The 17,273-nt window shown below is 47.4% G+C and overlaps 1 protein-coding gene and 1 long non-coding RNA gene across 6 annotated transcripts in view; one reads left to right on the plus strand and one right to left on the minus strand.

Moving 5' to 3' along the window:
* Positions 1–12,530, minus strand: part of LOC121595254 — a 62,313-nt gene extending 49,783 nt beyond the window's left edge. For both annotated transcript variants that reach the window (XR_006005146.1, XR_006005145.1), the window contains exon 1: positions 12,016–12,530. This is a non-coding gene — a long non-coding RNA (uncharacterized LOC121595254). The remainder of the gene's footprint in view (positions 1–12,015) is intronic.
* The window catches only part of LOC121595251 (zinc finger protein ush), a 132,713-nt gene that overhangs the window by 109,411 nt on the left and 6,029 nt on the right, over positions 1–17,273 (plus strand). For all 4 annotated transcript variants that reach the window (XM_041919090.1, XM_041919089.1, XM_041919088.1 and 1 more), the window contains 2 exons: positions 15,338–16,709; positions 16,781–16,990. In XM_041919090.1, the coding sequence (XP_041775024.1) occupies positions 15,338–16,709; positions 16,781–16,990 (1,582 nt within the window). The remainder of the gene's footprint in view (positions 1–15,337; positions 16,710–16,780; positions 16,991–17,273) is intronic.

Raw genomic sequence — 17,273 nt, forward strand, 5'->3', positions numbered from 1 at the left:
AAAGGGCTTTGTTGGAAGCATTACTGTCTCGTAAGAATTTCTGCAGCCTTGTGCATTTTTTATATTGTTTAAGGTAGCGTCCCAGCCACCCAGCATTATCCCTAAATCCTGCCCTCATTCTCATGTTACCCCAAACCTCCGTTCGCTTCGCTTGCCCATTGTCCTATGTGTGTGTATTTTGCTCATGCATTGCGCTGAATGCCACCTAAAATCTCCCTCGCGAGGACGGCAAGCAACCGGCTCCGAGCCGCCAAGATAACAAGCACCAAATGAGGGGTAAGCGAAGGAACAACCTGGTTGGGATGAACTAAACGAGAGTATACACACAGACAAAAAAAACTGCCAACCCAAGCGAAAGCGGACGCGAATTGCAACTCATAAAAATTAAGGATAACGTCCCGATAACGCAGGTAGCGGTTTTAAAATTACATCAATCATAAAGCAAACCGCACATACACTCACGCTGCCTACCATCTATGATGGTAGGCACATACACACACTGCTACACTACTAGGCGACATAAAACAGCCCAAACAGGGTGGCCATTTGGCTTTTTTTTGTGGTCCATACTCCTTCCCCCCTTTGCAGGCAAATTTTATGCGAAAAAATGGGAAGAAACGCAGGATAACCACAGCCATGGAGAAGGACACCGTGTTTGTTTTTGGGGTATGAAAAATATTCCACCTTACAGGGGCTGCGGCAGCGGGCCAACGGTTGAGGAACTGTTGCTGTGTGCGGTGTGCGTTACTTTTTTTTACACCAACACCCAAAAAGCGTGCGATAACGTACAAAATGGTGTCTCCCTCGTCGCAGCGGTACGGCACTGTCGCGGGCATGGCTTCGTTAGATCCGCGATCGCAACAACGAACCGACCCAGCCCAAAAAAAAAGGCGACAGAAACCACCGCGCCGGAGTGTACAAGCGCGGGGCCAGAAACTGCTGAGCGTTGAATGTTGCTCACGTTAGCAAACTCGCCACGACCCGATACGGCCAAAGCTAATGCAGTGGAAAGAATCGCGGTTACGTTTTTTTTTTCTTCTCACACAGGAGGAAAAAGAGAAACTTTGAAGAGCAGCAGCCATGCTGGATGCTTTTCCGTTGTGTAAAAATAGGTGTTAGCGTTTACGTCGTACGTTTTTTTTATCGGTGCATTAGCGACAATGTTTCACTCTGTTCGCGTACATCATTCCAAAATGCAATGCGAAATTGCAGCAGCGTCTAAGCTGCTTCTGGAAAAACTAACAAAAGCCCTATCGTTGCCGTTGACCTTTTCTCCCATTTTTAACCAACGATCACTCTATTGCGTCCACAGTAGTAAATGGAAATGTTTAATTGCTAGGCGTTGCTTGCGCCGATATGATTTACATCCTGGGGCAGTGCGCTCGTTTGCCGTATGCGCCTTTTCTCGCGCGTACCAAACACAAACCCAACGACCGCGGGCACTCCCGTTGATTTGTGTAAGGTTATTCCAATCCCGATAACGACCGATTTCTTCACCCAGACTCAGACTCTCCGCAGCAGCGACGGTATCCTAAAACGGCGAAAATAATGAACCTTGAAAAGGCTTCTAGCCGCAAAGCTTCTAGCTCCTGCTCTCGCCGTAGCCTTCATCGTTTGCATTTTAGCTGCCGATTTCATTTCGCGGCCTGTGCAACACCCGTCCCGTCACCACCAACCCCCGTCCACCAGTGCATTCAAATGACAATTATGAATTGGAAACAAATTTCCTGCGCGCGGGATAACATTGAATGTGCACTGGCCGGAGCTCGCTGCACCAGGGCGGCCGGATGAAAGAGCATAAATAATAATCTTAATCTTTCGCCCTTCGCCTATGGCCAGGAAAAGCAGGCCGGTGGCCTTCGCCGTATCGCAGCGATCGCGGCTTGTTTTCCCCTTGGTTAAACGTGCTGTGACAGCTTCTTTTCAAAGGCAGCAACCTTAGGGAGCGTTTTGTTTTGATTGGAAGAAAACTGTGTGAGGGAGCACATGTGATCGTGTTTGTGTTTTTTTTTTTTAATCTGCAAGCAACAAAGTTCTATCCATTGCCTTTCGGTAGTGTGTTTTATCAACTTGAAATGAAGATCGTCGTTGTGATACTCTCTCTCACACACACACTCCCGACACATGACAACGAAACAAATTCGATCGAGCGCCATCTCCTTTTGCGATCGTATGAAAATTGGTCGCGTTTTTTGTCATTCTCCATCGTTTCGCGACAGTACCTTGCCCTCTCCCGCGTGTGTGTGTGTGTATCCATTGTAAAAAATACAGCTACTAACGATAAGAAACGCACAGAAGGTGCTCCGTTTCGCGCAACGAACGAGCGCCGAAATGGACAGCTGTATGTGGTTCGTTTGGCAGCGCAACCAACTCGACTTTGAGGGTCGTAAATTAAGGTGCAGCGCCAAGTAAGCAGCAGCACAACAAGGCGAACCAACTCGTGGAGTGCCGTGACTGTACCGTACCGAATATGGTGGGAGGGAGGGAGCATGCGATAGTTCTTCTTGGCTGACGCAACTTGTACTGTGTGCAAAACATTAGAAGTCAATATTCCATCCATCCCGTAGCAATGCCATGCTCGATCTTGTTTAAAAGAAAAAACAACACCTATGATGTTTGTTTGAAAAGGTGTATGACACCTTGAGCGTTCATATTTAACACTTTTACTCACAACAAAGTTTGCTTATTACTTCCATGTTCCTTATTTTCCACTTTTTTATAATTTTCACTTCTTGTCACTAAACTTCATTAAGAAAAATAAGTTTGCTGTTCAAATTCAGCATAACTCTATGTTGATTTTTTTCGATGTTATTATTATGTTTGGTAGAGGAAACACCAATCCTACAACAATCCTGTATATATTTTTTAATAAGTTTTTTTAGATCCTATGCAATTTATAGAACTCAGTAAATATTAATTTTTTTTCTATCTTTCTTTATAGGTAAGTTGAACATCCAATATGACGAAATGGCTTACATTATGATCGTTGCATGTACAACATACTATTCCGATATGGGAAAGATCAGTAAAATTTGCATCATTTAAGTAAGTTTTTTTTAAGTTGGAGGCCTGAGGAATTTGTTTGTTTTGTTCCATCAAGTATACAACAACATGAAGCTAAATTTAAATGCGATAAATTTAACATTGTTTTCGTAATCATGCATACACAGCAAATGCATTTGTACGCATTTGCATACGAAAATTGTGTTTGCTTGGTCAAAAGTAGCTACCCAAAAGTTGGCAGGAAAACTAAAAACCCCAACAAAAAAAAATAAAACAAGGATAAAAAATCCTCTATTCATACACTTTCTAGAAAGTTGATTGGTTCGTTGCACCATATCACCGTGAGCTTTAGGACGAAAATAACCGAAAGAATTGAGATCAACAATCCGTTTCTCCTTTTCCCGTCGGTAGCAACCACAATGCAAAAAAAAAGTTCATGCATCTCTCAAACTCTCCACCCAGCCACGTATCTAGCGTCGCAGGCTGCTAAAACCCAACACAAGAGACGAGAGCAAAAGTTCGTCGTAGAGTTATCTGCCCTTTTCCAGAAGGTGTACACTCCCGCTGATGCGCTACGGATGAGCTGGTGTTGATTGAAGCATACGTAAACATAGCGCAACGCAATACGAGACACACACACACACAGTAGAGGTTGGTCGAGGAAGCATACACCCCCAGAAGCTGTGCTCTTTGACCAAGAAGAACGCTCGTAGAAAGGAAGGATTCGGAAATGAATATTTCTCCGTATCGGGTGGTTTTGTGGCTTTTTTCTTGTCCCAGGCAAACGCTTTTTTTCTACACCATCTCCTACCCGTGATGATGATGGCGGTGTTGGGTAAAATCGAAGAAGAAAATGTCCTCCATCACACAGCAACCACACGGCAACCACGCCGGTGCACATGGCAGAACTGCCCCCCTCTTTAACTGATCAGCAGTTTGGTGCAATGGAAAAAATGCGATCCAATGCTTCTGGTAATCGAAAAGGAGAGAGAGAGAGAGATCGTTGAAGCAGCAAGGAAAGTGAAGCACAAAATCGCCCTGGCATAAAGGAAATGTCAGGCGAAAGATTGATAAGCTGCACCGGAACGGGTTTAGGGCAACATCGGGCACGAAGAAAACCCGCAACCTCTTCTCGCAAGATCGCACGTTCTTGTACGGGAAGCATCCCGATTGCCAATGCAGGGAGGATGTACATATGCATACTGGCATGTTTATGCGCTCTCGGACGCACACACACTGTTTGTTTTTGTTTTGTGGGAAAAAGTGCACGTTTTTTTTCCAAAAAAGAGTATCTTCCACAACTTCTCCAAAATTGCGTTGTGGGCGATTTACGTTCCCACACTCGAGGCCGAACACCGATTTTCACCACAGGCTGGCAAGAAGATGCGTTGTATGCGCTTTAGCTTCCCGCTTTGGTACGTGTGTGTTGTTTTCCGTGCGAGCTGCTGGCTCTAGGGCGATAACATAGATCGTAAAATCTTTCAACCCAGCACGCTAAAAGATGGTACTCCGTTCGTTTGCATAGAGACCCAAGTGTTGCGATGAATCATACTCATAAGGCTCAATGCACGCACAGCACAACTGCGAGTATCGAATGAAAGCAATAAAATTACGCACAAGCATCTTGCGAATGTTTCGCTATGACGACGCCTTACAGTTATGTGTGTTGTGAACATAAGCATTCATAAAGCAATCTGTAAAACTATAACAGCAATACACTTGCAAGCGAATATCAAATACTCTGTGCTAGTTTAACACAGATCTCAACCATGAGCAAAAAAAATGTATTTAAAACTAAAAGTAAAACCACCGCCTTAACTTTAAAGAGATGCACTCTCCGATCAATCCTCGGTTGATTATATTATAAGTTTTCAATTATATTAGTTTAATTAATACTATCATTACGCAAGATTTGTTTTGCTTTCTTTATAATATCTACAAACATTTTTAAATTGTGTAACACAATGATGTAACAAATAAGCTTTTTTGCAAAATTTATAACACGAACAAATGCTGTGGAAATGCAAATAACATCGATGAGCAAAAAAAAAAACAAAAAAATCGGTAAATCTCAACAGCCGATATCCCTGCACGTCGAAGGTATATTTATTGTCCTAGCCGCATTTCCGCATCATCGCACCGGAATGGCGCAAATGGAACTGTCTCAAAGCTGTCACCGGTTTGATGGAATGACCATTGCTCTCACCTTCCCCGGGCATTTTTTTTTTATTTTCCTGCTTCTGCTCGCGTTCCATTTACCAAGCGCAGGAACAACAGGAGAATGCTTTCAGACTCGTTTCGGCCCCGTTGCAAAACGTCTCGCAGTTGGCAATTCTTAACGTAACGGAAGCAAAACTCACACTTTGGCAGGGCGCGCAGAGGACCCGAAAGAAGTAATCGCTCCGAAGAGTGATTCATTTCCATTTCCAGCAAATGCTGCACACTGAGCTGGAAATGGTGCTTCGTTTTCCGTTCAATATTTTACAGTGGACCCGTACGCAAAAAAAACGAGCAATGAATAAAAAAGCTACCAGAGAAATGGGTTTGACTTTCCATTACGCGTGCTAGATGAACGAAATAAATCGTCTCAGTAAACTAACACAAACACACACACATACACCCGGCACTGGTTGTCACACATGTTGCAGTTGACGCATTGGAGTTTGCTTATCCGTTGGTTTTCTGCTGTGTCGAATATGCACTAAATTCTGATCGATTTCTGGTGCATTTCAAACGTCCTTCTTGCCTTTGACGCGCTGGCTGCTGCCACGGTGCTGGAAGGAAATTGAGATTTTTACTTCCCTTCTAGTCAGAGGACTCTTTTTTCATTACATCTCGTTCCACAATACTACGAAATAGTCATGCCGTTGAAAACTAAGAAAACGCTCCCGTTGAGTGCAAAGAAATGTAAACCTTTCAAGGCATTTTTTTTTCATGAATTCATTCGCAGCTTTCTCATATGAAGAAATTACCCGTACGTATCTATTGCTATCTCAACCCTTCAATAAATCCATGCACATTGCAGCAGCTTCTACCTAAACGCTTACCGCTAATAGAACCGAGCAAACCACCTGCAATACCCCTTGTCAAGCTGCCCTTCGAAAGGGAAGAGCCAAAGGTCGAAAAAATGAATAAATTTTACTATCAAAAATAGATTTGCATACATTTTCGTAACGCTCTTTATGCCAGTAAAAGCATTGATTTGCGAGGAAAGGAAGCATAGAGAAGCATTAAGAGCAATCAATGGGAGGAGAAAACGATAGTCACACATTAATCCTTGGGACTTTTTTTAGCTGATTTGTTTGAACTATCTACACCAAAAAAAGAAGAAAACTAATGCATTTGAATTGTGATTTTATACGTGTGTGCTTCACGGTTACCCCGTACACATACTGTCTTTGGCACGGGTAATTTATCCTCCCGCAAAGCTGTGAACTGGCGTATGGATTTCATTAAATTATCGGATTTATTTTAAGCTAAAGACGAACCGCGTTCGGAAGGCAAAAGGAATGCGCGCTGAACAGAAAAGCGTCAGAGCGTAATTTTAGCTAGAAATGTAATAGAACGAGCAATGGTGAAGCTGTAGCAAACTTATCGGAATGCCATTTGGGCCACACCTTTCGTGGGTTTAACGTGAAGATAATTTAGCAGCCGCTTAAAACCTAATGACCATAAATATTCACATCTGGAGACACATCGCAATTGGAAGAATATTGACGCTACTTTTTTACAGTACAATCTCATGTATAGAATTTCAACATGGCAATTATTTAGTACATTAAAATTGCAATTTTTCGTTTAAACGAAATTGTTTTTTGATAATCTCTTTCTTCATTATCATGAAATATGTATTACAGCATTATAACTGACGTAGCAGACAACCGGTCAAGCAAAGCCTAGAGGCTAATCTATTTATGCTTTAACAATCGCACTAAACAATACAAACAATAGTAAAAACACCGTTTGTATGCTAAAGCAATTTAAATCAATCGTAAAATTGACGTTTTATGCTCATCAACAAGCCCTAGTAGGATATAATAAGATAATATTAAAAGTCCTCGTCTCCGATAATTTATCCCATAAATTGTATAACAACACCTAAAAAAATCCCGATCATCTCTAACAAGTGTCAAAAACTTGTCAACATCTTACTTCCCTAGTGTGCACGAGAGAGAGAAAGAGAGAGAGAGAGTTACACGGCATAGTCTCGTCATGCAATCACAGAGACATGTCGGTACATTTTTACATAAGCAGAGAAAAATAATGAGCTACAGCTATTCACCCCATACTCCCGGCCCCAAATGGATCGGATCATGCGGCTCTACAAAAAGCACAAATCTTGACATCTTGGGCTAGAAGAAGCGTGGAGAACTACACCCGGTACGGTCGCAAACAAACACACATACACACGGAAAGGGACACACAATCTTCGACTGTGTGAGGTTTCACCGTCATTGGCTTGGAGCAAACAGAACACACCACACCAGCTTCGGAAGCATCGAAACACCCCGTTGGTGGGTCGAATCACTCCACATCCCGTGTGTGTATCGTGGGTCGCGTATCTCGGGCGCGACCCAACCAGCACCACACCGCGTTGTCGCGTTTTTTTGCAAAAGAAAATAAAAAACGAGAACAAAGAGGAGGGCAATCGAACGACGCGGGGAAAAGAAACACTAAAGTCAATTCAATCTCCACCGACCCCCACCTATCCCCGTGCGTCGAGTTTTGCATTGATTTGCGTTGCTTGTGAGTTTTCTCCAATGCAATCCCGACCACATCTCGCCCAACCTGCAGCAGCATCCGGTTTGGCGGAGATCTCGGGCAGGTATATCATTAGTTCGTGAATCCTCCCCCCCACTCGGAGTAGCGGTGATGGTGGTACGTTGTGTTGACCATTTTCTTGCCCGATGATAGTACAATTGATTATTTTAATGAGCAGACAACGAACAGCAGAAGGAAAAAAATCGACGACACGTTCCGCGTGCCCTGCCCTGCAGCGGGTGTATGGGTGAACGCGATTTGATTGTGTTTCCGATTGAGAGTGTGTGTTTGTGGGATTTATTTAGCATGGCTCTGTTTACCGCCATCGGCACCACTCTCCACCGGTACGCACATGTACACGAACATGCCAGCAAGATGGAGGAGGGAGGGGGGCGAGGGTGATGCCAGGCACGGTCGAGCCAACAACACGAAAGATTTGTGTTTCGTGTTTCATTTTTCCTCATCATCCGTGTACCGCGAAACGGCGCAGACAACCCTTCTACGGTTTTGACGATTGCCAACTAATCGGCGCACATCAAAATGACGAAGCAGGCGTACTCTTTCTGTTGCTCTCTAGTAAGAAACGCCAGCATGGAAATATGTTCTTGCTTGTACTTTTTTTTTTGTTTTCGGCCAAAAGAGGTTCAATTTTGTTTTCGCCCCTGCGCTCACCTCTGGAAAGCAACCAAACCAAAGGGAGGGCCCTCATTCGCACTCCCTTATCGCTTCCTTCGCGGCGGTGGTCTCGGTTCGGCATCGTGATACCGAGCCACGGACCAGGAGACAAGCTATCATGAACAGCCGAGCATGATCCTCGTGCGGGATTTTTCGTCCCAGGATCACTCTACTGTTTGCGCGATCTACATCTCATGCTAGCGGGGGCGAATGGTGGTATGGTAGCAAGCGAACAAACCCATTCACTACAACCTGGTATAACAAGCCTCGTCGAGATTTTCGGAAACAAGCCCGGTAGCAACAAGCAACGAAAAACAACACCGGGCACGATAATTATCGGCCCGCAAAGTTTGGCGAAGCTAATAAACGGCGGATCTTCATATATGCTGCTCACTGTCAACAAGCACATCGTGATGAGGCGCGTGTGTGAGTGTGTTGAATATGCCACAGTCCACCGGAAGATACATGAGTGTGTGTGTGTTGTCTCGTTCATCGAAACGGAAACGATCAAGTTGCTAGGAGACAGTCAAGAAACAAAAACCTTGAACTAAATTCTAACCGTTGTCGTCCAGCAGAACCCTCTTGCACTGTCGCTGTTTCCGCAGCGGCACTCACACACAACCAAACCTCAGCTATGCAAGAGGAATCTTCCGGCAGCAAGCAAACCCAGCAAATAGTGAAATAGTCCCCAAACGTTAGGTTTCGCTTTGATTCAGCGTTGAGCCGCGTGCTATATCGTCAACGAGGGCATTTACGTCATCAGTCGTCACCGGGGGCATTTGCAAGCATTTGTTTGCTTCGGAACGGGGAGCAACAGTGGCTCTGTCCACGAAAGTACACCCCGACCGTGAAGAGCGTCTTCGATCGTAGCGGCATCCAACACACAACCCATCAATCGCAGGCGGTGGGCAGGCGGAGGCTTTGGAATGAAAGAATGTATATCCAATTTTGCCTACGAAAGCCGCTGACACTGCCCCTGAAGTAGATCAATCTGCCGGTGGAACACGACATTACACACACACACACACGTAGACACGGTCTTCTCGTTACAAAGAATGTGAAGAACAGGGCCACACGACTTTACGTTGTCAGTGAAACGACAAACAACAACAACGGCGACAAGCAAGTAACAACCTCTGGTTAACATGATGTACGAAATTGGTGGTAAACCGTAAACAACATCCCCAATCAGGGCGCTGCTGTCGGTGTGGGTCTAGCCAATGTACTCGGTGACTCCTGTGTCACCTGCAAACGGAGTTTCTGTGCGTCTTATCTTGCTGCGGCCTAGTTCTACTCCTTCAACATGTTGGCAGCAATTCACTGCCGAGGTTTAAGGTTCGATTTATGCTCTCAAATGAAACATAAAGTAGCACCAGGACCGTGTTCGCACTGATGTCGCGCGTGCCGTTTGTAAATGTAACTCATGCTGGTTCACAGCACGGGAATAGCATAGAGTTTTGTGGAGTAACATTGTTTAAACCATAATGCTAAAATACCAACCTTCTTACTCAGAGTGATACAAGTTGGATCTTTCATGAATTTGAGCAGTCAGTCAGTCAATAGAATCAGCAATGACTCACCATGGGCAATAATAAAATAATACCACAAGCCACAAATACTTTTGTAGTATTTATTTTCTCAATGGTGCTATGCGCAACACAATTTTGAGTTGTTTTTTTTTATTATCGTTCATGGTTTGTTTTGTATTTTAAATATTTTAAACTGCCTTTTGCTTGTGAAAACTGTTAAAACATTTACGATAGTAATGATATTGAACTACGAAAATTGCCTTCACCAATTGCATTGTTAACAGCACATCTGGGATTAAAATATGTTGCCAATCCATTTCATCACAACTTTAAGTAAGCTCTCTACACTAGGAAGCTTCCACACACTCCGAACAATACGTACAACACCCCATAGCTGCAACGCGACAGAAAACAACTAAGCGGCGGCATGCGTTTCAATGAAACAATTAGTCATCCCCCAGCGCATAACACTTGCGCATCAAACGTACATCGTGCGCGACCCTGGGCGATAGCCACCAGCGTCCACATCAGTGACACATCGTTCCTCCGTTTCTTTCTCGCTCGCAGTTATGCAAGATTTGCCGTGTTATAATTTATAGTTTCAAGAGGCCAATGTTGTAAAGTTGTTAATATAAAACAGCTGCGTAATAACGACCATATAACTCGGCTTTGTTGAACGCTTGTAAACTTACTTGTGTGTGTCGAACGATCGAATCAGAAATTCCCTCAAAAATCTAAAGCCTTTTCTATGCGAAGTAAATTAAAATTTCAAAAAGAAGTTCCACTTTAATACCCAGTATAGGTAATATAAAGCGACCGCTTTAGACCATCCTTTTAGCAAGCGGCCCGGATTAGGTGGCCATGCATCTACCAGCGAATCTCAGCTTCCATATCACCGGCAAACCAAAGTCTGCCTCTGTAACTCTCTCTCTCTCTCTCTATCCCTCCAACAGTCTCCAGATCATTCGTCAAACCGTAGTGCGGCATCTTCACTTCCCCTAACATGATCCAACCAACTGCTTCATGCCCTAATGAGTCGTTATCGCACGCTTCAAACCTTGCCTGCCGGTCACTATTCTGTGACAAAATAGCCGCCACTTGCACAAAACAACATGCACGTTCCACACCTCAGTTCCCGGGTCCCGTTTGCATGGGTGTTTGGGCGAGAAATTGAAATCCACAAAACCCATGGCACTCTTCGCCTCAAACGTCACTCCCGCCGCAAGAGGGTGCCGGCTTGTCTTGTCCGTAGCTAATTATTTCATGAGCCACGCTGCTGCTTTGTCCATCCAGTAGGCCGCGACCAACACCCTGGGAAAAGGCCTGAAGAATGCCCAAAGGCGCTTTTTGCTACGAGAATGCACGCTACTGTCACACCATTCCCCGAGTAATCCAAAATCAGTCGTGCCTGTCCGTTGACGATGATGATGATGATGATCTGGAGCCTGGTAGGGTTGTGTCGCATTCGCCGTTCGACGTCCGCTACCATAAAATGAAGTCATCAATATGGAAAATAAATTTACCACACATACGGACCTACGTAAATCCGTCCGGCCCGTCGAGATTGCTTGAGCCCTAGCATGACCAATAGGTGTGTTTGAATGAGCGAAGAAATCGAACCCTACCGCGGCTCAAGGGCAAGCGCGAAAGCCAGCGAGCATGCGGCAGGAAAGCTTTGACTAATCTTCATCCACCCGAGGGGTGCAATCTTTTTTGTTCTGCCTGCCTGCCTGCCTTGGCCCTCCTCGCGGTGGGTGGTGTTTGCAGCGAAAACGAGTCGCAAATTTGCAGCTACCGCCCGCCGTTGAAAATACGATTATATTGTTCCTTCGGCGAACGTTCCTCCCGGGTGATGAGCAAGCGGCGCAGGCACAGTGGAGTGGATAACGTTGAACGACCACAACCATGCCCCGAACCCGTGTGGATGGACGATACAGAGCGCACAGACCTTGAACAATCTTTCCACTGCAGCGCGCGACCAAAAGAGACTCCTCCCCATGTCCTCCTTCCCCTAGTGGCTACTGAAACAGGCAAAGAATGTACATACCGGGGACATCACACCAGTACCCCTTCCCGTCGAGGTTCGCTTTACGTTCGAGAGGCTGGGAAAAGGCAGACGGAGGTTCTTGAGCTTCACCTAACGCTCGGAGCGGGTTTCTTCCTCGCTGGGATACGATTTCGGAGCAGCTATCGTGCGTTACGCGTCAGATATGCGCCCCGGTTCTTCTATCCGGTTCGTTCGATAGACACCTTCGCCGGCAGAAATACACAAACACACTACCCGGACGCTGGGTGGGACACACTCAAAGCATGCAAAGCGAAAAAGATGACTGGTGGTTGGCGTGTCTTTGTTTTTCTGACGATAATCGCGACTGGAGCCATCTTCCTACGGCACACGCAACACATGAACAAGCAATGGCTACTGCCTGTAACTGGACACCCGTTTTTCGATTCGTTTGGGCTTCGGAGTTCGCTGTGCGTAGCACAAAGGTACAGCAAGCACGTAGTAGGCCTTTTATTCGCTGCTTTTGGTCAAGTTGTCCCGAAAAACGGAAAAAGGCCAAAAGAGCGGGGCTATATACAAAAAATCGTTTGTTTTGAGATGTAAATCCTTGCACATAAGCGCATTTATTGTGACGAGTGAAGAGGAAATTTTTGCTCCTTCTACGACGCACGCAGCTGCAGTCTTCATTGTGTCGAATGCGTGCCTTCAAGCGTATCTTCAAACCACAACTTTTATAGATTCATTTCAACCGGATAATCGGGTTTTTTCGAACAAGCTATAAACATTCCTCATCGACGTTTTGCCGAATAATTAGTTCCATTTGTCGAGCCGCTAATTCGCTCAGCCACCACAGACAAAGGATCACGCTCATTTACACATCCGTTCGGTTTCGGGTGACATTTGGAACTGTTTGAGCCCGGGCGAGACCCACTTGGTCCTCACGTTTATGACCGTTACTAATTGAGATGATTGGTGAGTGTAAGGGATGCAAAATAGAAAACTCTTTGGCAGTCACGAACCAGCAAAGTGTTCTAAAACCTCCCCTTATCGTGCGTCTCCCTATTCTAGGGTTGCTCCGAAGCGGTCCGATTTTTTCTGGGAAATAAAACCCTTTCCGGGACGCCTAGAACTTACCCGGTTCTAATCAGATCAGTGTGAGTTGTGACTAATTAAATTGCGCTAACCACGGGTGTGCAGTCACGGAGGGCCGGACACACCGACAGTGAACAAATTGCTTAGCACTTGCTGCGCCCCATTCGATTTCCATTTCCAAGCCGCGCTACTTCTGGAATAGTTAATCCAATTGAGCGCCGGTGCGCACGGCGAAAGTCCCCCTTGGTGCAGGCGGGATGGGCTTTGGCCATCTGTGGACTCCAGATCAGAGCGCTCAGACGGGAAGCTAAAGATCCTGAAAAGTCGTGCCACGACTCATTATTTTATTTGCAGTGCTTCTTCGCTCAAACTTCCCGGTTTGCATGGAGCTCTTCGCGATCATTGTCCAACGTGCAATTGGTACAGCCCGGCGGTGCGGCGAAGATCTTATTGGACCGAGCAAAGCGGAACATTGCTAGATTGGAGGACGAAATTTCGAAGGAATTTCAGGCAAGAAGAAAACGACAGTCAGAAATTGACGAACACAACCCGACACGCCGTAAACCGAGAGAGCCATAAAACCGATCGCTTCCTTCCTTCCTTCCACGCCCGCGAGAGGTACCCCGATTGCGGGTGTGCATAATTCCCTATGTATGTTCACTCACGATCACTCTGATAACCGGCCGGGCTGTGGTGTTCTCCTCTCCTCTTTGTACCCTTTTTATGGTGACCAACCGCTTCAGCATTTTGTCGTGTTGGTGCCAGCTTCAAACTCCAACTTCAGGACTTAATTGATCCCCGGAGCCCCGGAAAGCACAGAGACTCATCCGCACAGATATCATCCAGCTGAGAAAAGAGGTATTTGGACAGATGCTAACGAAGTGATTAGCATACAGAAAGCAACCCAAACTGGCGGGGTACAGTCTGATCGCCGAGAAATCGAACTGCAGTTCTCCGGAATACAGTGAGATACTACACTTCACACAACAGAAGAAAGAACCATATCGTTCATCGCGATGTTTGCACTAACTGAAAAACCACAAGACACCAATCGAAGGAACTCTCTGGCTTGGAGGATCGCGTGTGTTGTGAGTTTTTGCTCTCCCCACAATCGGAACTATTTGATCTTGCTTTCCGTTGTGTGTCGATCAGGGCTTTTTTGGGGTGTTTTTTATTTTATTTTGGAGGTCCTCGCATAAGAATGTCCCCCAATATTTTGTGTGAAAATTAACCCTCTCTACCATCGAAAAGTCTTCCCACCATTCGTTAGCGATGATAAGCAACACGACAGGACAGCGAGAAGATCAACCAAACCCAAGTTGTGCATTGTAAAGTTATGTCTTACTTACTTACACCCACCCATGGCCATGGGAGTCTGGGAGGCACACATCAACATGAGTAATTTCTTCCCAATGCCCTGTATCTCTCTCTCTCTCTCTCTCTCCCAAGCACTAATTACCACCCATTCGAGGCTCGCGTTCGTTTCCGATTCATTCAATCGGATCGCACAACTATGCTGTTCACACACGCAAACCTGTCCCGCTACTAGTTCCCCCAGTTCGTGTTTTACTGCTCCCCCCCCCCCCTGTAGGTGAATGTCTCATTTAGCATAAATTACCACGAGATGTCGCCCAATCCCCAATTCCTTCTTTCCCTCGCCCTCGTGAAACGGTGATGAAGTGTTCCTCCTTTCTCATTGATTAATCTGCATATTGGTTGGTGCACCACCAGTGCTCCTAATGCACGAGCACGAGGGGCACAGATTGATGCGAGTTCAATTCCCCGTTTGCCCTCGCCCCCCCGGCAGCCAACTCCCGAGCGGGGTCAATTAACATCTCGCGAACGTTAAATGTCGTCATTAGCGCGGAAAATGCGCACCCGGGTTTGGTACGTTGGCAGCGCGAGGTTTTGGCGGAATGGTGCGCGGCAAGCAGTACATTCAAACATGGCATGCTTCGATTAAGATGACATTAATTTCGTCCGCTCCCTTTTTGAGTCAACCGAATGCCACAGCCCATGTGGCACACGCTTTGTGTGATATATGTGGCGAATTCTCGCGACACAACAGGACGTCTTTGGTGTATCTCTCTGTGTGTGTGTGTGTGTGTGTGGTTGAATTTAATGTCTTCACTGAAAAGGATATCCCACTCCGGATTGTGGGCACATGATTAATGTATCGCGTTTTACGCGCGCGCCCTTGTGGTTCACACTTCTTGCTAACAAATACTCTCTCTCTCTCTCTTTCTCTCTCTTACGGTTTTGTACCTTGCAGGAGACGATGAGGAAGCCGGTGGTGATGAACAGTCCCAGCAGCAGCAAACACAAAGCACAGCGGACGAAAACGGTGATAGCAACAGCACAATAGGAAGCAACAGTGCACACAGCAGCAGCAGCAGCAGCAGCAGCGGCAGTGGCAGTAATCACAGTAGCAGAAGTAACAGCCGGGCCGAAATGAACGGCGGTGCAATGGAAGGAGGAGGCAGTGCACAGGACACAAAACCGCCCTGCCCCGAGACGGAAATGGGTAGCGAGCGGGGCAGTGCATCACCGCACCGGACGGCGACGGACGAACGCTGTGAAACGCCGGCGGATGAAACGATGCCGCTGCGCGAAATCAAGCAGGAACCGAACGTAGAGCAGGAAGCGGCACGGCACGACCATCGGCCGGCATCGAGCAGTTCCTCCTCCCAGGGGACACCGCACACACCGTCCCCGACGCCGATGCCGATGCTGCGCCTGAACGTGGCCCTGGCCGCCGATCCGGCCGCCAACCCGGACGCGAAGGATCTCAAGAACCTCAGCGATGCCGAGGCGGCCCTCGAGGAGAAGCAATCTCAACAGCTGCACCAGCAGCAGCAGCAGCAGCACGCACTCAACATGGCGATCGGAGGACCTCCACCACCGCCCGCCCTTCAGCAGCTGGCCAGCAGCACACCGCCCGCCCTGCTCGCCCGCAAATCGAAGGAGCTGGCCCTGCCGGTCGAGCTACCCCCACGGCTGCCCATGTTCATCTGCGGCCCATGCGGCATTCGCTTCTCGTCCGCGTCGACGCTCGAGGCGCACCAGACGTACTACTGCTCGCACCGTAAAGATGCGGACGAGGGGGGTGGTGGTGGCGGTGGGGGAGCGGGCGCTGGTGGAACGGGAAGCAGTGGAGCGAACGCCACCGTCACTGGCGGCCCTTCGTCGGGCGGCGTAAAGAACGCACACCCGGGCGGCGAGGGTGGCGAGCAACCGCCGGCAAAGGCGCTCAAGACGGGCAAACAGTACGCCTGCTCGCAGTGCTCGTACAGTGCGGACAAGAAGGTGTCCCTGAACCGGCATATGCGCATGCACCAGTCGTCGCCCTCGCCGTCCCCGGTCGGTGCGATCGTGAACGGAGACGAAGCGATCGTGCTCGCCAACCACCATCAACAGCAACAACAGCACCAGCAGCAGCAGCAGCAGCTACAGCTCATCCAGGCGCAAGCTGTTGCGGCTGCCGCCGCCGTACTACACCAGCAGCAGCAGCAGGGCCAGCAGCCACCGCAAGGCCCCGCGCCACAGGTCGACCGCTACTGCTCGGACTGTGATATACGATTCTCCAGCACCAAGACGTATCGGGCGCACAAGCAACACTACTGCAGCTCGCGCCATCGGGAAGGGTAAGCATTTCTTTCTTGTGTCAACAACACACACACCGTGGCTAAAAGGCTTTCGTTTTGCTCTCTTTCAGCAATCAGTCAAACAACTCCACACCCAAGCCGGCGTCGGCACCGAAGTCGGGCTCGCAAAGCCCGCCGGACGTGCCGAAAACGCCACCGGTCGGGTCGGCGGCCGCAGCGGCCGCCAGCAGTCAGCAACCGTTCCTGGCGTTGCCCACCAACCCCATCATCGTGATACCGTACTCGCTGATTCGGGGCGCGAGCGTTATTCCGGGACTGCTGTAAGTAAATGCGGGGAGAAAGCGTTGAGTTAGTCACGGTCGAGTTGGGTAGACATAACAACAGCTTGTCGCACGGAATGGGCAAGCACAAATGGAAGCATTAGGGCCATTAGTTTCGTTACTTCGTAGCTGCACAGATCGGGCTGCATGTCAACTCTCGAAACCGAATTGATGAATGAAGTTGCTGAATCGAAGTAGATACCGTATCGAATCCTGGACTGCGACAGAATTGAGATCCGCTGTAATGGCGTTACAGATCCAAGAACCAAATACCAGTTTTAGT

The sequence above is a fragment of the Anopheles merus genome, chromosome 3R (assembly GCF_017562075.2).
Source record: "Anopheles merus strain MAF chromosome 3R, AmerM5.1, whole genome shotgun sequence".
NCBI classification, from domain to species: domain Eukaryota; kingdom Metazoa; phylum Arthropoda; class Insecta; order Diptera; family Culicidae; genus Anopheles; species Anopheles merus.